This window comes from Fringilla coelebs, assembly GCF_963513975.1.
Source record: "Fringilla coelebs genome assembly, chromosome: 3".
Lineage (NCBI taxonomy): Eukaryota > Metazoa > Chordata > Aves > Passeriformes > Fringillidae > Fringilla > Fringilla coelebs.
The window spans coordinates 66,033,579-66,054,175 of NC_140030.1; the positions used below are offsets into that span (position 1 = coordinate 66,033,579).

The 20,597-nt window shown below is 36.2% G+C and overlaps 1 protein-coding gene across 4 annotated transcripts in view; it reads left to right on the forward strand.

The window, feature by feature from the left end:
- The window catches only part of UTRN (utrophin), a gene marked incomplete at its 5' end in the record, with an annotated part of 335,751 nt that overhangs the window by 301,963 nt on the left and 13,191 nt on the right, over positions 1–20,597 (forward strand). For all 4 annotated transcript variants that reach the window (XM_084203642.1, XM_084203643.1, XM_084203641.1 and 1 more), the window contains 6 exons: positions 6,173–6,309; positions 7,933–7,971; positions 8,221–8,286; positions 11,695–11,760; positions 18,985–19,143; positions 19,531–19,774. In XM_084203642.1, the coding sequence (XP_084059768.1) occupies positions 6,173–6,309; positions 7,933–7,971; positions 8,221–8,286; positions 11,695–11,760; positions 18,985–19,143; positions 19,531–19,774 (711 nt within the window). The remainder of the gene's footprint in view (positions 1–6,172; positions 6,310–7,932; positions 7,972–8,220; positions 8,287–11,694; positions 11,761–18,984; positions 19,144–19,530; positions 19,775–20,597) is intronic.

The window sequence follows — 20,597 nt, forward strand, 5'->3', positions numbered from 1 at the left end:
CTGATTTCATGTAGGGAGTGTTTGGATTCTATAGGAATGGGCAGCAGTATCCACCTCTGAGAGAACTTAAACTTCCCTTCTGATTGGTAAAACAAAGGTTGAATATTAAATGTAACTGCTGTTCTTGTATACTAACATATATACACACATGATAAGGGTAAGAACATGTCAGAGAAAAAGGACTTGCTTTACTATTGCTGTACCAATGGCAAAGAGTATTTAATATTCTAGTAATGCACATTAATATTTTTAGGGGGCTATGTTTTCGGGTCCAGGATTTCCTTGCTTCATGAAAATGTGCCTAGAACTAGATTGTGTTTCATTGTGTTGTGTAACTGCTATTTATTGGGATATATAAAAGTTGATATGTAGCTGAAAAAAACGCAAAAAACAGAAGTGATAGTATCTAACCAGAAATGGTGTGAAGATTTTAACCAGAAATGGTGTGAGATATTTACCAGCAATACCTGACAAAATTTAATTTTATAACATTGTATTTTCCGAATGATGTTTCAAACACAATTTTTTAAAGGGATTCCTAGGAGTCTTTCTTTGCTGAAGGAGTGGCTGGGTTGCTACACGCAAATACCACTCACATCTTTTTTTATTAGATAGCTGTTTGCAGTCAAGAATTTTCCCTTAGAAATAAATTAATAGGATAATTCTTATGTGCTCTACACAACAGTGGTGAAAGGTCTGCATGCTCAGAAAATTTCAGACCAGAATGTAACTAGAGCTGATTCAACAGAGCCAATTTTCAATAGTGTTACAAGGTTCTGTGGGTTCTTCTAGTAGAAAAATTTCATTGAGTTATTTGTCTCTTTTGCTGTAGTTGTTGGGCTTACTACCTGTGTTTTTCCTCTTTATTGTCTGGCATGTCTTCTGTAACAGAATTCAAATTCTATTAAGTAGTGGTTTTACTTCATAATGGTCAGAAAAAAATGAGTAAGGTTAATGTATTTTCATTAATTCTATAACCAAATATTAGTATTTTATTGATAAATTGGCATGTCAGGGAATACTCTGTACATTTTTAAGTAGATTTGTTGTTTTTTCAGCTTTTTATAATTTTATTATATTTTATTACATGACTATTCTAACCTCAGGATTTGGAGTCTATGATTAGACATCATTAAAAATTCACTTTTTTTTTCTCCTTATAAGCCTCATCTTCGGTGGAACAGAAATACTCTTTTTTTACTGTCTATAATATGCAGGAAATTCAGAAATTGAGGTGTAAGGAGTGTTGAAACACATTATACTGCTGGTCTGCAGGAAAAGATATCCTTCCTGTTGAGTTAGTCAAATACAGATTATATCTGGTATGGGGTATTGTACTTTCCCTAGAACATGATGGCATATTTCTGATGAATTCCAGGTTTTGTCTGAAGCAGCAGATTTGATATCCAAGATGAATTTTCAGCTCTTGTTAAACAAATTCACATTGTGTAACTGTGAGCCATCTCATTTACAAGTGAAGGATGACAAACTGAAAAATATATTCTGGAAATGGCTGGAATCCTCTCTGTCCCTGGAAATAGGGATGGCTTACATTATAATGAAAATTTGTTACTGCTGCAGAAAAAAATGTGGTTTTAAGGCAATATTAGGTGCAGAATAAGGTAACATAAGGCAAAAGTTCCTTCTTTCCATGAAATACAGGAGGAATGAGGTGACTCCCCTATGGGATAATAAGGAGACTAAAATGACATTCTTGATTAGAGTGAAGGAAGGAAGGCCAGTGTAAAAAGGGGAAAAGGAAGGAACTTGGGGAAGTTTTAAGTAGAGCAGAAGAAAAGAAATGGCATATAATTCAGGTGATGCATAAAATTAGAGGTCCAGCAGTGACCCCAGTTAATTTGGAAGTGGAATATGAGAGCTGGAATTTTATTTAGGTCGTGATGTAAGTGCATTCTGCTTCCTCCATTTCTGTAAAAAGAAATGACCCATTATATGAACAGACCTAGATGCCTGTTAGACTTCCATAATCAGTACCCACATGCAAACTATTTTAACTAGCCTTATCCCATCTAGGTCTGGAATAGAGTTGTTTTCATGAAAAGAATCCTGTATTATTTATTCTTGCTATTTGTAATAATGCTCTGTGGTTGGTATACTAATTTGTTGCTAAACCTCTCTACATATTGAACTCATTAAATGCAATACAGTAGTCAAGAATTGCAAAATTTTTTGCAGTTAGTAGAATAGCTTATATGTTTAAATGGAATAATGCCTGAAAAATAGCATAGACCTGGCTCTGTGAAATAAAATAAGAGCACCAAAGGCCACTGAATTGTTCCTTAGAATCCATTATATTACAGTACAAATAGCTTGAGCAGGAAGGGTGCATCTGCTCTGCTTTTTCAACTAAATTCAAAGGCTGTTGATGTTAAAATGGTCCTTTCTTTGCCAGTGTTGAAAAGCAGAGTACAAATGTATGTACTCACCAAACTGAATTAATAAAATCTAGCTTCACTTTCTTACTGCTAATGCATATTAATTCCATTTTTGTCAAGAATACTAGCAATAAATAGGTAAAAAAAAATGCTTCCATTACTTAAGCTGACATTTAGAACTGGAGCTTAGTCACAGATGGATGGAAGACCATTTAATTGTCTCCAGGTGAAGGGTTCAGTGTAGGGTGTAAAGGGATTTCTCAGAAGCGCAGTAAGTTCTTATCAAATTTAAAATAATTTGGAGAATGGGTTAAGGAATATGTTCTCCATTGTAATGACTTTTGTGATATTTGCTTTAGGTAAGAATTGCTTCATAATTTCAGATTAGGACCATTTGCTCCTCACAGTCATATGTAGTTACTGCATTCTAATCTAAAATGCCATTTTGCATTTGTCTTAGCTTGCAATTTAGTTTTTTTGATGCTGGGGGAAAAAAAAATCATTATAATAACTTCAGTTCTGTCTTTCCTTTTATCCAGAATTTAGAGATAGATGTGAGAAGCATCTGAAAACATAATTCTCTCTGAAGTAGTAGAAATGTAAAATTATTCTAGTTTATTTTTCACCTTTACATAATCTATGTCTGAAAAGATGGAGAAATAAGATTTTTACTGTAGAGTTTTACACGGATGGTAAAAATATTGTTAGATATTTGAGAGTAATCCTACATAATCACCTACACAGTTTATTTTTAGATTTTTTTGAATTGGAAATCCTCTCAGTAGTGTCACTTGTGTTATATTAATGTGGTTGGGCTTAATGACAGCATACATTAGGGAGGTTCACATCTCTTCTGGGAATCAGTTCCTCTGTGTGTATTAAAACAGCTAATTGGTTTTGTGTTAGCTATAATAAATGTAATTAAGACAATGATGTCTTAGGTGTAGACTAGTCCTTTTACATAGCTAGATGCAGTGAAAGGAATAAAAATGTGGGCTTCCATTTGAAAAAGAGACTACTGAGAAATAAAATTAAATAGATACATATTATATTTATTCTATATTATTTATTAATTTTCATATATTTACTGTAATTTTTATACTATATGTTGTGTAATTTAGAGCTCTACAATTAGTTTATTACAATCTTGGTATTACTTTTTTACCAATGAATACTTGTTCTCTTTCCAATATACTGAAAGCATACACCAACTGGGTTTTTAAGATAAGTATGGAAAACTTATTTCACCATGCTCATTTTTTTCCACTGCTTTCCTGGTTTCTTAAATTTCTATTGTATTACAAGTAATTGTATCTTAGTTTGTTGCTTATAACTCTCTTTCTGCCTGGCTAGTGTATTGAAGAGCACTGATGCCAGTTTGTCAATTGTTATGATGGTTTTTTAATTGTGTATGGCAGCCATGGATATTAAATGTCTCTTCCTGAACTTTGTTTTGCTCTAAGAACTGAGATTTTAAATTCAGTTTGAAGGCATGGTCTTAGGACTGAATTTTCATGAAGGAAAGTATTTTTTCTTTGTTTTTGAAGTAGTTCTGTAGCAATGATGCTATTTGTACTATTGATTTGTGTGGAAGTAGCCAAGATGTCATGATGAAAGCAACTGTACAAGGCACCTGCTAGTTTTAATTTAGAAGATAGATTCTACACAACAGTTCCTGGCTTTTATATTTTTAAAGGAAAGTGTTATAGTACATCTATTTTGGCATAATTTTGGATTGGATTGTATTTTGTAGTTATATTTTTTTTAAAAGCCAGTTTTCAGAGTTGCACCTTAATTGAATGTAAGTTAAAATAGTTCTTTCAAATCTGCTCAAATTTCACTGGGTAGTATTTGCAGTGCTCAGTCAGTACACAGTCATATTAGTCCCCTTTCTGAGAATCAGGTTGCCATACCAAACAAAGAATACATCAGAGGAAAAATTTTGGCAGCTCAGTAGACATTATTTCTACAATGTGTAGTATTAAAATTTTCATTCCTTGGCCTTGGGGCAGAGTTCCATCTGTTGGAGTTACTGTTGCATGAGAATAAGCAGCCCTTTGCATGGCCTCATGTTCCTTCTTTGGATGGTGCAGTGGTTGGAGAGATGCTTTTTGAGAATGATTTTGTGAACCCTCCCTGGATTCACTTTTATTAAAATTCAGGGGTTCAAACAGCCCTTGGTCACAAATTTACTCTGTTGTCTACATTTTAAAGCCACAAATGAGAAGCTCCTACAAACACCGATTTGTTTTACTATTTTTATTGCTCATCTGAAATGCATTGCAGAGTCTGTAACTGCCTATATAATACATACATTAAAACATATAGATGAATACAGAAATATTTTTAGGTTTTGACAGTAGAGAATAGTTTGCCTGACCTGCTTCTAGGCCTCCTGATAGTACTTCAGGAAAAAGATGACAAAATTGAAGCCTTCCTGTCTATTTTCCACGTGGTTGTCCATCGGCTTTGGCATCCTTTGATGCTGACAGGCTGCTCCCAAAGCAGAGGGTAATTGCAGGAATGCAATTTGTAGTTTGTTACAAAGGCTGGACTGGAAGTCTGTAAAGCTGTTGCAAGTAATTCTGGAGGTGAATGGCCACGTTTTCTTTAGTGCAGTTGCAAGAGAAAATGTTCAATAGTACCAGCTGGAAGGGAATGTTCTGTTGAAATACTCAGCCCAGTCTGAGCGCATACTTTAAAGGCAGACTGTATACTATTTTCTTCCTGCAGATCTCTTTATTGCCATTTTTGCCTTGTATTTTATGCCTGTATGTATCCCTGCTTTTGTAGCAGAAGTTAGCTGAATAGTATTACCAAAGTAGCTGTCATTATTACTGTAATTATCACTGGTTAAAGGGATTTTTTAAAGCAGTTGAATACATTTTAATTTTGTTCTCAGGATAGGGTGATGGGCAGGGAGGGAGCAGAGAAGGATGGGGCTAAGCACTTGCCAGTTTTGGAAGAGGCTGCATCAGTCAGGACCAGTAAAAAAGCTGCTGGGAGGGATGGAAAATGTTGATTGTAAATTGTAAATTTAGACTTGTAGAATCTTGTGGCTAATTTATGTCCTAATCTTACTCTGTGATAATAAGGAGACCACTGAATCAGTCTGAGTTTGTTACTTCAGGCACTAATTGTTCTCATCAGGCCTGCCTGTGCTTTTGGACAGGACCTGTACACTGACCACCACTTCATCTATGCATTTTTTTGACTCTGGAATATTACAGGTAGTGGCAGAATGCTATAGGAAGAGAACTGGAGAAAATGCTCATGAAAATCTTTGCTATTGCAGCAGAGAATGGTTTAGCACATACCATTCCCATCTTGTGGTAAAGTTTTCTATTGTAGGTCTAGAATGGGAAGCAGTGAGGGCTGTATCTTACCAATTGATTTATTCCCTGTTTAATTTTTTCTCAAAAATTAATTTTTTGTGGTTTTTAAGACTGGACATGAATATTTAGCTTAAGACTTGAACCTTTGTCGATTTTTCTCTAATTTATAAAGTATTTGGTAGATGCATTTATTGCTGGGAATTTGAAGTCTTGCTATTATTTTCCAGTAGAAGAGAATTTTTTGGTGCATTAGCATTATTATTGTACCATATCTCAGGACACTAAAAAGGCAATTTTAGCATAACTGAAATTTTAAAGTTCTTCCTTGTATCCTTTTTCAGGACAGCACCAGCAGTATTAATCAATAGTATGGACATTAAATCCGTACTATTTAGCAATGTTGAATTTTATTTCTTTTTTTGTTGTTGTTTTGTTTTTAAGACAACATCTGGGGAAGATGTGCGGGACTTCACGAAGGTGCTGAAGAATAAATTCCGGTCAAAGAAGTATTTTGCAAAGCATCCCCGACTTGGCTACTTACCTGTGCAAACAGTATTGGAGGGTGACAACCTGGAGACGTAAGCTTGGTTTATAGAGCAGTGGCTCCTGGGGTCATTGCCTGTTCGTCAGAAACAAAAAGCTGAAACTCTAAAGATAGCCAACAACAATTGCAGAGCCTTGCAGAGCTATATTGTTCTGTGTTGTTTCATATTATTTGAAGATCTTCTCTATTATTTTTAAAGTAACTTATTTTATGCTTAGATTTTTATCAGCATTGTATTATAAAGCCATGGACTTTACAATGTCCGTGGTAATGGACAGAGCAGGTAATTTTGGCAGGGGCTGAATAGCTGTTTTACAGAGAATACTTTTGAGGAGACTGGGTTTTTGGAACTGCACTGCTTATTTGATTATGTCAAAATTCCTGGAATTAGAAATTTCTGAGTTAATTAGGGTCCTACAGGCTTCAGAAATATTGGTGGCCTAATCAGAGAGAGCACTCAGTGTCTCTATGGTATTATTTATGGCACTGAAAGAAGTGCTCCACTTTATTTACTTACTTGGCAGTTGTCAGCAAAAGACACACTTACAAGAGCAAAAATTAAGACTCATTGACATTGTGCTAGGATTAGTTTCATGGCTTGACTGTCCCTCACATCCTGGAGTCTGTGGCACTGCTGCCCTGTCCAGCACAGCACCACTTAGCATCAGCCCCTGCGAGGCTTCGCAAATATGCTCTGCATTCAGGCAGCAGCTCAGTGCCAGTGCCCACATCTGAGGGCTTTCATGACTGTAGGGCTGTGCCTTTCATTTGCAAGAAGTAAACAACACCTTCTCATTAGCAGTTTAAGAGACAGGAGGAAGTAATCTGAAAACTGCCTGATTGATAGCCTGGCTTCTAAGGAAGCAATGCACATTCAAATGTTACCCACCAAGGCAGTCTTCAGCTACCACCAGCACAGGAAAGAAAAGCTGCTTTAATGTGGTGAAAATTTGCCAATGCTGCTAGAAATTGGACTGAGAACTGTAATCACAAGTCAGGATAAAATTCTGTCGGTCCAGTAGTGTGGGAAATATACAGATAAATTGTCAGCACCATGCTGAGAAAACTCTTGGTTATTGGTTCTCTGCCCTGCAGGTAGCAAAACTCTAATACATTCCTGCTAATAAAAAAAAATTAAAGAAAATAAAAAAAATCTCTTACAGTTATTCAAGTGTGAGAGTTTAATATAATATATATTTGCTTCATTATTTTTATGCATAAGGAAAAGAAGCATTGATAACTGTGACTTATGGGGGAGGTTTAGTGGTGGGGTTTTTGCACCCCACTTTTTTTTAATACATTTTATTGTTTGCTTTAAAATGAAAGTTCCAGTACTTGAGCAGAGTTTAAATGAATTGACTATGGTTTATGAACTGCAGTTCAATCAATAATACTGATTTGGATTTTTCCTTAAATTGATTTTTATCTAACAAAATTAAGTATGTAGGTCAGTCTTCTGTCTCTCCATGACAAGTGGCAGTATTTGTTGCTGTCGCTTTTCTACATCACTTGTTACTTGTTCAGGGTGCTTTGCTGTTTTAAGTATTTTGTATTTCTCCAGCTTTTTCTTGCTTAAATGGTACTAAAATTTTTGTTTCATAGTTTCATTCTTTCTCTCTCTCTTTTTTCTTTTTTATTTTTGATGTCTTCCTTACAGTCCTATCACTCTCATCAGTATGTGGCCAGAGCAATATGAGTGAGTATGCAGAACCTCTTTATCTGGAAAGCCTCATTTGCCAGTTGCAAACTGAGTTGAGCTCAGTTGCAGCTAATCTGATGTCCCTGAATGGGACTATAGGGCACGGCTGTCCCAAAGCAATAATGCCCTCTGGAATATAGTGCATGTATTTATTTGTCATCAGTCTAACTTGATTTAAAAATAATATCTATATCATGAATTGCTTTAGACACCACTAATTTTTTTTTATTATTATTTTTAAACTAGTCCTTCCCAGTCTCCACAGCTGTTTCATGACGACACACACTCCAGGATAGAGCAGTATGCTACTAGGTAAGAGACATGGTTTCTCACTAGTCCATTGCATTTAGTGGTTGATTCCTGCAGTTTTTAATACACACTACTGGTTGGATATTATTTTTTAAAAAGATATCTTTCTTTGTACTTAGAAGTGAGTCAAATGTTCTTAAATCATTAGGTTCTTATTACGATCATATCAAAAGTAAAATATATGTGTTAAATCTATCATGTCTCATACAGAATGGAAGCTGTTCCAAAATTGCATTATTTCTGCAAAGTGTCATTACTGGCTTCTTTCTAAATTTTTAACCTTTGAAATAAACTGAACTTGTTCTATATATAGGTTTTCCCAGTAGGATAGTAGATCCAGATCTGTGATAGGCTGACACTCTTCATTACTGTTGGCTTTTAGCAGAATAGGTTGTAATTACAGAAGTTTTATGTTGTGGCTTTTGTGGGATCACCCTGTCCTGTTGTGATAAAATGTCTGTTATGCCAAGTCCATCTCAATGTCTCTGTGTTTTGTTAACTCACTTGTGTACATTCAGAGATGGTGGTCACAGAATCATTAAAGCAGGAAAAGACCTCTAAAATCATCAAGCCCAGCCATTAACTCAGCATGACTGTGTTCACCTTTAAAACATGTCCCTAAGTGCCACCCCCACATGCCTTTTGAACACTTCCAGGGAAGGTGGTTCCAACTCTTCCTTGGGCAGCCTATTCCAATACCAGACCAGCTTTTCACAGAAGGAACTTTGTAATATCTAACCTAAACCTCCCCTGGTAACACTCCAGGCCATTTCCTCTCATCTGGATTTAAGGGTGTGATGATGGTGAAACATTAACCAGAGACACCTTCACAAAAATAAGTACCATGGGAGCTGACTAGGTTTTTCTTTGGGTGGTTTTATTCTTGTATCTGATCTCCAAAACTGACAAACAATTTTAAATTTTCATTTCTTTGAATAAAATTTCAGAGTACATGTTTAAATTAATAGCAGACTTATTTATGGGCACCTTAAAATTCTTCAGACCAATTTTTTAAATGCCTAGGATACGCTGCACTTGATCTTTGCAGCATGAGAAAATAGGGCAGGAAATAAAGCTGAAGGGCTACCCACAGTCAGCCTATTTTTTTTTTTTTTTGTCCCCCAACAGCAAATATTTTCATGCTTCATTAGTAGTATAGCACAATGACATACAAAGTTATTACAGAGCTTTCAGTTATTTGAAACATGTCGTTCATATTAATCACCCAACATTTCTTTGAATCTATAACTTAGGCCATGTTGTAATCTGTTAAAACCCCTGAACCAGAAAAATTTCTCTAGAGAGATGGAAGAATTTTCTGTCTACCTGTGTCCTCTTTTCAGCCTGTGGTGCCACAATACTGTGGCTTTTTGTGCCCAGATGAAGCTCAAAATCTGGTGTCTCATTAAGGATCAGTAGACATCCTGGGTGTAATAAATGTTTTCCCTCTCTTCCCCCTCACCTATTACCAGTTCTGCTTAGGATGGGATTAGCTGAAGATGGACTGTGCAGTTCTGAATTATCATTCAGGATACAAACCTAAATCTGTACCTGTTGTGTGCCAACATTGCTTAGCAAAATTGACAATTTACTACTAATTGACTCATAGGTAATCTGTCTAAAACTACTCAGGATTCTTTTTCTTCTAGTGAAATTAAATCTAGAAAAAGAAGACATAATTCTGTGTCTTTCATATAAGTTTTATTGTGTCCTTTCTAGTTGGATCTGTTATGTATATGTTGCATATAAAATAGTAAATCTTTTTTATTGTCCTAGTCTTTGCAGCTTAGCATTTCTAAAGAAATATTATCAGGGCTTCCCTAATAAGACAGTGCCCAGGAGAAACAGTATATTAGGGCTTAAAGCCTTCACTGTCACTGGTTGGAGAACATTCAACTCCCACATTTCTGTTCACAAAATCCCCTGCCTGGAATGAGGTACCATCTCCCTGTTCTGTTGTGCTGTGTCACCTCTGAGTTGCTTCTAATTTCCTTCCTCAGCTTTCAGGTTTTATCCTACCTTGAAGGCTCTTTGCAACTTTAGGGTCCCTTCCCTGTCTCTTTGTGCTCCCTGATTATGACCACCTGCTGGTTCCATATAGTATCCCAAGCAAATCCTCATTAATGATGGAGATCCTAAATGTGACAATAACAGTGTAATCTGCATTTGTGAGCTGCTAAGGGAGCTCACTAAGGGATTCAGGGCAGGCCCTTCTCTCTTAAAAGTAATGGGGGTTGTACTACTTCCCTATGTGACAAAGGGACTATGAAGATTAATTTCTAAAATTGTTTCATCAAAAGATTTAAAGATGCTGAGCTTAGCAGCTTTATAAAGGTGACTTGTAAGAGTGTTGCTCACTGTGAACTTGATTTGTTTGAGATGTCCTAGAGCAGAGATGATCTGATTTGTCCTGAGTCACTTGAGAGATTCTCTTCCCTTTAGGGAAGATGTTGGAGCACAATGTCCCACCCCAGCCAAGGTGGAATAGACAACCGAGCCAACATCCAGTGTGTGCCTTCATTTATTCTTCTTCAACCTCAGGAATAGTAGCAAACATAGAGAAGGGCAATTTACTCCATTCTAAAAAGTCACCAGAGTTCCCTGTTCTTTAGAGCCTTGTACACACCCTTCAAAAGGAAGCTTGAAGATGTCTATAGTAATGCATAATGCACTTGCAAAAATATATGTGAAATTAAGATATCTTTATAGTAAAGGAAATGGCCTTATTTGGTGCAGCTGAATATATGTGTAGAGCATTAAGTGTTCTTAAATTTTATGTACATCTCTTATGCACATAAGACACATATTTCCTGGAAACCTGAACAGATAGAAAATTTCTGCTTTGATTTTAAAGAACTGTGTGACCTTGTATATGCAGTCCAATAATCTGGTCTTTTTAGATTAATTGCTTCCAAAATGAGAAACTGTAGGCAACGATTCCCTGTAATTATACTGCTTTTTGTGGTATTTTACAGGACTTGTCTGTCCACAGTGTGGTATTATTTGCTCAGCATAATTTCAGATGTTGCATGTGCTATATTTAAAAAGGATTCATCCTCTTTTGTTAGTCCAGCTTTAGAAAATTCAAAAAGAGAACCATCTGTGAAAACATCTCTTTAACTAATTTTGCCATACGAGTTGTGGTGATGCTAATGATAATTATGATAGAGGGAGAAAATGCACTTTTTTGTTGCTGTTTGGCAAGTAGAATTAATTAATGATAGCACAAGTTTCTCATAAAAGTCCTCTGGATTATAGGTTTTCATCACAAAATCTAGGAGTTTATTCCTAATCCTGTATACAAAGATTGCCATATCTGAGCTGTTTCTAAGTAGAATTGATTTTCCCACTGCCACTGTTTAAATTGTGCAGCATGTTGTCTGAAAGTCGTGATCTTTCCCTGCCTTTCAGGCTTGCACAGATGGAAAGGACCAATGGCTCCTTCCTCATGGACAGCAGCTCCACCACAGGAAGCGTGTAAGTAACTCAGACTCACTGTGCCTCTCAGGAGCTTTGGTTATAGGTTCATGCTAAAATCTTCAGCAGTCCTAACACAGGACTTGGTGCCAATGAGAGCAGCTAATAAGTGTGAGCCCAAGGATGCCTCCCTAAGTTTAATTATTTCAAGCACCAATTGTAGAAATTGGTGGTGTTCACTTGATGGTGTGTGGGATCTCTGTGTTTGTCAGCCATAGTGACCATATTTCATGTGACTCCTAAAAGGCCACAGCGCTGTGCATTCTACTTTGTATTCCTTCTCTACTTTTATCATAGTATAAAATAAAATAATCCTTTTCTTGGCTTTTGCTAGACCCTAGACAACTGTCTTATTAAAATAAAAAATCATCTGTACTTTGAAGATTCTTGTAAGTGAGAACAGTGTTGCTGCTTCTTATTTATATTTCAATTTTCTGGCTGCTGATCCATCTGTTTGAACCTGGAATTGTCCTATGTAATAAACATAGTCCTACATTAATTTTACCAATTTTCTCTTTTTTTTTTGTTTTAAATGATGTGTCACCTTTATTATAAAAACTAATTAAAATGCATTAGGTCTATGCTTGGAAAACATAGAACCCCTTGAATTGCTGATGGATTAAATAATTTTTTTAATGCAGAAACAAAATTTTTGACCTAACTTTATCATCAGTTCAGTTGATTAAATCAGCATTGTTGGACTCTGCCTCTTCCAAGTTATTAACAAATACCGTCAGCATTTTTAAAGAGGAAAACTAAAATTGTTATTGTTCAGCTTTAGTTAAAAAATACTTTTGGTCTCAGTAATACTTTCATTTACTGTTTTAAAATTTAATAATGAATTTATTCTATCTATCTATAGATAGGTAGTACGCTATTAGTGTACTAACAATTTGAGAGTTAAAATAGTTCGCTTGAAAGAAACACATGTGATCCCCTTTAAATGTTGCCTCTTTCCTGATTAATTAACTCTATTTACATACCAAATAAAACTTTTTCATGCAAACTGTTTTAATGTGTTTCTGTTATTGGCACACTCACCAGTGAGAAAAATGCAGCCAAAATATTCCCTTTTGATTTCCCTTCCACAAAGAAAGAAGAGCAAACACACTGTCATTTGGCAGGAAGGCTGCAAACTTGAAGGCAGCTAAATGCTCATACACTTGAGTTGTGTATTTTGAAATTAATGAGCCTACTCATATACAAAGACAAAACAGCCATCCATCCCAATGGTGAAAGGCAGGGTGTGTGCTTGCTTTTTACTGGCAAATCAGCTGTTGATTTTAAAGCAATTTCCCTTCATTCCTTTTCCTTAGAAAAATAATCAAGATGGAAAGCTTGCGTACCAACGAGTGAGAGGGACCTCTGAATTTGGGTCTCAGTCAGGGGACTGTTACACAAACAAAATCTGGGCAAGAAAGTAACCTTGTACACAATGGCACCTTCTGTTTTATTTGCAGATTACAATGAGTGCTCTCATTAAGGCATAAGTACTGAAATACTCAAAATTCTGAAGGCCTGTGGTTTAAAGTTTAAGGTTGGAAAAAGACCTTTCCCCTTTAGGTTGGGAAAAGACCTTTAAGATCATTAATCCAACTGTCCAAGTCCACCACTAAACCATGTTCCTGAGTGCCACATCTACTTCCCTTAAATGCCTCCAGTGATGGTGACTCAACCACTGCCCACCTGTTCCAGTGCTTGACAGCCCTTCTTGGTGGAGAGGTTCTTCCAGGGAACTACAGAGCTGTGAAGTTTGTATCCCAGTTTGGCTCAGAAATTGCTGAAACGTTGGGAGTTTAGGATTATAGTTAAACTTATTCTTATTTTTTTAAATGCCACTTAACATAGAAATGGAGAAGGTGTAACCATTCCTATATGGATAGAATTCAGAGGAGCAATTTGAAATGTGAGTGCATGTTTTTTCAGTTCAGATGTAGACCTCTGAGCCAAACTGCCTTTTTTTTTTTTTACAGTATTATTTCAAACATTCAGGAAACAATTACTAATTTGGAAATCAAATTCTTGCTTCTCATAATTGGATTTCTGCTTCATGATCTTTTTTTAATTGGTCCTGACGAGTCCTTCAGTTTAATGTGAATATAGAACAGAGGCAGGGTTGCACTTGATTTTGAAAGTTACTTCTTTGGTCTTATCAAGTTCGCAATACTTTTAATATTCTTCATGCTTCAGAGATTACATGTAAGAAGTCATCTACATTTGAATAAGAGAACTTCTGCTCTTAGTTAAACATAATAAGTTTATTTTCAGAAACATTTTGCAGTATGCCATTTGATTAAGAAAGCACTCATCAAAGATAATTTTTGGGTTTTAACTAACCTGTTTTCTTGAATGTCATTGTGACTTTTATCTTTCTGACTAAGCCTTTCCAACCCTCCGCTTTTCAAAAGATATGTGAAGTCCATTAAAAAATGCTTTTTTCTTAATCAGAAAAATAGTTGTAGATAGCAAAAAAAAAGGCACAGTCTCTACTTTAGTATGTCCAGCTTCTTTAAAAGCATTCTAATGCTCTCATGCATGAATTTTCTGGTACAAATACACTGAACAGAAATGTTTTCCCTTCGTTTCATCTTCTCCTGACATTAGACAGTTCTACGTGTTTAGGCTAGGCACACTAAATTCACTGAAGTGAATTGCAGTGGGCATAGTATAAATACTTTCAGAATAAATGCAGATGCTTGATAGCTGTTTTCTGGTTCGTGCCTTTACTAGCAGTTATCTTCACATCCACAGCATTGTTGATGCTATTTCACACTCATCTTAAGGCAGAGTTAGAAATTATCTGAAATTTTATTTGTTAGGGGACTCTGCACTCAGGTTCAGAAGTAGGAAGAGGTTCAGAAGTGAAGGGTATTGATGCTTTTACCTGGCACTGCTACTTAATGTGGTGTAAGTCAAACTGGAGCCCCAGTATGTAATAACTGAATACTGTGACATGATGTAAGGGGTTAAAAGGTATCCTGTTACAAGGAAAAATTCATTTCATGAGATGGTAAAATTAGGAGAAGACCAAGTAAATTAGATAAAGTATTTTTGAGTACCTCTTGCATCCTTATTCTAATATGTCTCATAGCATCAGTAGGTCGAGGTACACTTTATTTGGATTAGAACACATGGTGCTTAGTATGAGAGCTACAGCAAAAATTAAAATTGTCAATGAGGCAAGTTCACAAATAGCCACATCTTCCTATCTTAAATCAAATTTAGCAGTTTTCTTAATCAGATAAAATAATGCACTGATGAAAAGTGGTGGTCAAGAAATCTATATTTTCTTCCTACAACATGGTCAAATAAAAGAGAGGTTATATGCAGCTTTATTTGCCTTTTGCTTGCTCTATGCACAATGCATGTTTTGGAACAGACATCTTGAAAATATAGGTCCACAGAGAGAATAAGATCCTTCAAAGGCTGTTTTCCCTAGGCTTTGTTGGGGTGTTCTTTTCCTCTGAGATGTACTTCTTTCAAGTCTGACCTTCTGGGATGTCTTGTATACTGCTTTTTACTATGGTGAAATGCAGAATAGAAACTGCAGCCTCTGCTGTCAAAGGACTTTGTGTACTTCTAGTTGTTCCTCAAAGCACACAGGGTATTCAATAAAACAACCACCAAGAAAGAAGGAGCAATTAAATTTTACATGATGCTTTTGTTTTGATTGCTGATCACCATCTCCTACCACTTCAATAGATCAATGTCCCAGATTCTCAAAATGAAAGTATTTGCCTGGCATAGAACAATGACCTTATGTTTTAGGTCATTTGAAGCCCTGTCCTGGGATTCCTGTGCTACTAATGAATCTGTCCTAATTAAAGTCACGAGGTTTGTTGGTTCAGGTTCAAGGTTGTGTTTTTTTCAAACTAGTAATTTTGCAAGACAGACCAAAGGTAGAAAACATGGTGAAACTACAGTTTTGCTTCAGAAGACTTCCTTTATCAAGTGCCGGTGAGGATAGGCGTGCTGTCAGTTGCAACGTGTGATGCCTGAAAAAAGAGCAATCAATATTCACAGCCTCTCCAGTAGGCTTTCTGAACCAGTGGGAGAGAAGGGAAATGAAGCTTTTTCTAGACTGAATAACTTTGAGACCAAAATATAAAATTACCTGTATTTAGCTGTGTTGATCTCATCTACTGGATCACAATACAGTATGTAAACATTTACTGTGTAAACTCTTTTTTAAAAGCCTTTTTAGGTTTCATTGAAAATTGAGGATAAACCTAATGCACAATCTTGACAGATTCTCAGGTTTGACAAATTCCAGTAAATATAATAAATCCAGTTTTACAGAGCCATATTTTTTTAAAAATCCCATTTAGGTGTCCTAAATTTTGTTTATGAACTATTTCAAAACTTAGAGAGCAACTTTTTGATGCCTAATAAAAATAACCAGACTAAACTAGATCAAGTGAACGTTTCCTGACATCATCAACACCCTTGCACAAAAGAAGGCTGTATGTGTGGTCACACATTATCACTGAAATTCACATGTAAACAGTGTTTTGAAGCCCAGATGATAAAGCTGTGTTCTCTCACCTGCCTGCTTTAACTCTGTTTCTGTGCTTGCCCAAGGGGTGACATTGAGTTGCCATCACTCTTGGCTCGCTGTGGCCATTTCAGTCACAGCGTACTCTGCACATTTTGCAGGGCTGTTTGAAGCCCCCAGAGGGGTTACAGCACTTTGGCAAAAATTTTGTTACAAGGGGTGTAGGGTATTTTTGTCAGGATGACTAAAGGGTATAGAAGCACAATGAGGTTTTAATTATCACATTGGGACCTGATCCAAACTCCATTAACTGCACTAGCCTTTGTTTAAATTTTAAGTAGACATGAAGTATTAATGAAAAACAATAGTGATTATGAATTTCCCTGAGATCACTCAGGTAGTGAAGAAGATAAAGCAGTTAAAGGTGCTTTTTTTGTTTGTTTTGTTTTGTAGATAATGGAGGAAAAAGGAACACTGATCTGTTTCTTTCTGTTTGTTTTTCAGCTAGCACTCTTGGTTATCACTATTTTTGTAAGGACTTAAATGCACCTGCAACCCCAACTACTTTAACTCTCTCTCTCTATATATATGTATTTAATGAAAAATTCATTAAATTTATTCCTTTGCAGGGAGGATCCATGTTGTCATTTCTGTACTGACAACAGCCAAGACAGCTAACAAATAAGTGAATGTACATTATTTTCTTTAAACTTTCTACTCATTTATAAAAGCAAAACTCAATAATTAGGTTTTTCATCTAGTGGACAGAACTGTCACAGGCTATATATTTTCTTTTTTGGATTTTTTTCAGCAGGCACAGTGTTACTTGATGTACTTGATGTCTAAATTTTCAGGTCTCGATGATGGGTTGGGAAGTAGAAGGCCATGTGGGGCCTTCTACTTTGGGTGGATAGTGAATAGTTATCCTTGGGAAGAAATAATTTGGTGCTGTTCTACCATGAGATTAGTCTTCAGTACAAATTTTGTCTTAGGCAGTACTACAAAGAACAAAATCATTTTGCTAAATGATAGAAGTACTTTTCCATGAGACACACATCAGGAATCAGGATTTATTAAATCTTTGGCCTTTTTGTCTTGTTTCTAATACTGATGATGCTTTTAAATTGGTATTGATATACTGAGCTAACGGTACTTTAACAGGATAAACTAAGATTTTTCATTTCACAAACAGTATTTCTGCAACTCTCATCAGTTCCTGTCATGAGCATTTTCTCCTTTTGTCCCAAGAGTTTGAACTTATTTCTGAGGTACCCCCCCAATCCATATGCACGTCCTATAAGGCACCTAATGAGTTTCACTTGTACATGCATTTATTTATAGACTGTTTCTCACCACAGAAATAACTGCTCTTTCTTCCAGGGTATACTTTTCTTAATAACTGGTTTTACTATTCATTCAAATGAGACAGTACATTTGGAAATTCTGTGATGAAAGATGTTAAATTGACTGACAGGAGATTTTTTAAAGCCTCCTGAAAATCTCCCTTACACTTTTATTTAGAAAATAACTACTTTGCATATAGTGAACTTCTGATTTCGAGGATACTTTTCATTCCATAACCGGTGAATAGCAGAATTTGCAACTGCTACTTTCTAACAATAGGAGGAAAAAAGTTAGCGCATAAAATATTTTTAATGTGAAAAGGTCTCTTTTCTAAATAATATCTGAATATGTGTGTATATACTGCCCATATATGTATCACTCTGCTCTGATCATGCTTTAACTGTAGGAGATCCTTAGGGTAAAGTTTGTGCCAAAACTTCATGATATCATAAGGTGTGCAGTGTCTGGTTTGTAGTCAGTTAAAGGAAATAATTTAAGGAGGGTTTTTTCATCATTTTTACTGCTGCACAGCTTCTCTCTTAAAAATGAATAGTATATGTTTTTCTTTTGTTGGTTCATCCTTCTTGAGTGACCAAGCAAGTAAACTGGTTTTAGGATGTGGTGTCTTCCACTTTCCATCCATCTGACTTTATTTATGGAGAAAAGCCAGCAACTTGGAAAGTAAGGCACATCTGTACAAAACCCAATTCACTTGGGTATTAAAGCATAATTGAAAGTGTCAGGACTTCTGTATCTCCTTACCAGAAGGTAATTTCATGTGAGTCAGGAGGAGGACAGTGCTATAGTTTATTTCTGTCCCTGAACCTCTAAGAAGGACATCAACTACCAATGCAGAATTTCAAGGTCTTGTATGTGTATATCAAAAAAGGGGAAAAAAATGGAACTTTTTTCCTGTAATTTTAATGGGACTTTTAGTTCTCTAATCTTATCAGGTAAACTGAGCAAACCAAAATTATCTCCTAAAAATTTCAAAAATATCACATATTGTTAAAAAATTGATCTAGAAGATGCTTGTTTTATTTAAGGCATTTCAAATCAGTCATCTTTGATTGCTTGATTCTTGTTTTCACTCTTTCTTTTCAAACCACTGATTCTTGTTTTCACTTCTTCTTTTCAAACCACTTGCAGCATTTATTCTTTATGCACAGATTAAACTAAAATGATCCTTTGCTATAGATTAATCTTTTTTTCCCTGCACATTGTATGTTTATATGGTATCCTTTCAGTATGTTTTTCAGGCTTAATTTCTTCTCACTTAGTCTTTTTCCATAAACAAACAAAATCCCTCAGCTTGATAGAGATGTTTGCTCACATAATAAATGTTTTACTGCTCTGTCTTTATCTGTGTTGTTTTATTGTTTCAGAGAGGATGAACATGCCCTTATCCAGCAGTATTGTCAGACGCTGGGAGGAGAGTCACCTGTGAGTCAGCCACAGAGTCCTGCTCAGATACTCAAGTCAGTGGAGAAGGAAGAGCGGGGAGAGTTGGAGCGCATCATTGCTGACCTTGAGGAAGAGCAAAGGTCTCATTATCATCGTACTGGTGTCTGAATTGTCATTTTGTTGTTGTTTGAGTCATGCATGTATTATGTTGAAGATGGGAAAGACCTAGAAGTTATGATTTTAGCAAAAAAATAAAACCAACCCAAACAACAATCCACAATCAAGGCATATATTGTGCATAGGCTGGCTCTGTTAAAAGAGGGAGGTGTCTGTGAAGAAATAAATTAGTTTCACTTTTACTTCACTGCCTTTTGTTCAATCCCCCATAAAACACAAGTCAAGACATTGTCTTTGTTTGAGCTACTTGTGTTGTTAGTTGGAGATGCTAACATTGTTTGCTCTAAGTAGTCTTTTATTTTCATTTACTTGATCAAGTCGTCATTCTCCTCCACTTTTCAATATCCCAGGAGTCTGCAGATAGAATACGAGCAACTAAAGGAGCAACATCTTCGGAGAGGAATAAACCCTCTTGCGTCACCTCCTGACTCTGTTGTGTCACCTCAGCATGCTTCTGAAGATGCCGAGCTCATTGCTGAAGCTAAGCTCCTGAGGCAGCATAAAGGTCGCCTGGAAGCAAGGATGCAAATATTGGAAGATCACAATAAACAATTGGAGTCTCAGCTTCACAGGCTACGGCAGCTACTCGAGCAGGTACTTGTACGCTTTGCCCCATGTTGTTTCTGCACAGTGGATTTCCTCGTGGGGCAAAGGCATTGACATTTTACTGCAGATATTTTCGCCATGTACTCTTGGTCTGTTGCAATCAGTCATTTCTAATGAGATGGTTTTTCTTACCCTCTAGTACAACCCATGGTTAATGTCAAATGAGCAGAAAATGATTGCGAGGCTGGAGTGATCATGGGAACTTAGGGAACACTGAGAATAACACAAACAAGAGCAATAGCTTTTCATTAATTTAAAAGCATGGGAAGAAAATACAGACGCTACTCCAAGTAATGATGCCAGCCACATTCCATGTTTGACTTAAGTTTTACCAGACACTTTCCTTAAATAATATGTTTATGTTTTATCACAGTTAGTCACTCAGACCTCTCTTAGCATACCAGAGACAGATGGCCAAAGATATGTCTGAAATACAAAGGAGCAATTAATTACATTAAAAATCCAGTCCCTCTTGAGTGGCATATTTAGACCAGTAAGCTACATCAAAGTGGTTCACACAAGTAAATGCTGGAGGTAAAAGACTTTTAGCAGGTGCTGGTAGCTGGGGATCATAGGGTTTCCTTGTTGGCAGAAGGAATGCTGAATCCTTTGGAAGTCAGCATGTGCACACCTGGCTTATAGAAATAACAGGAGCAACATATACCATAATACCGCAATAAGAGGAACGACACAGATGTTGTTAGAGATGGTAGTTTGTATTATATCATGTGTGGAAGCTTGAGTAAGGAAGATAAATTTGTATCAATATTTTCTTCTAATTAATGATTACATTTGGGTCTGAGTACAGTAA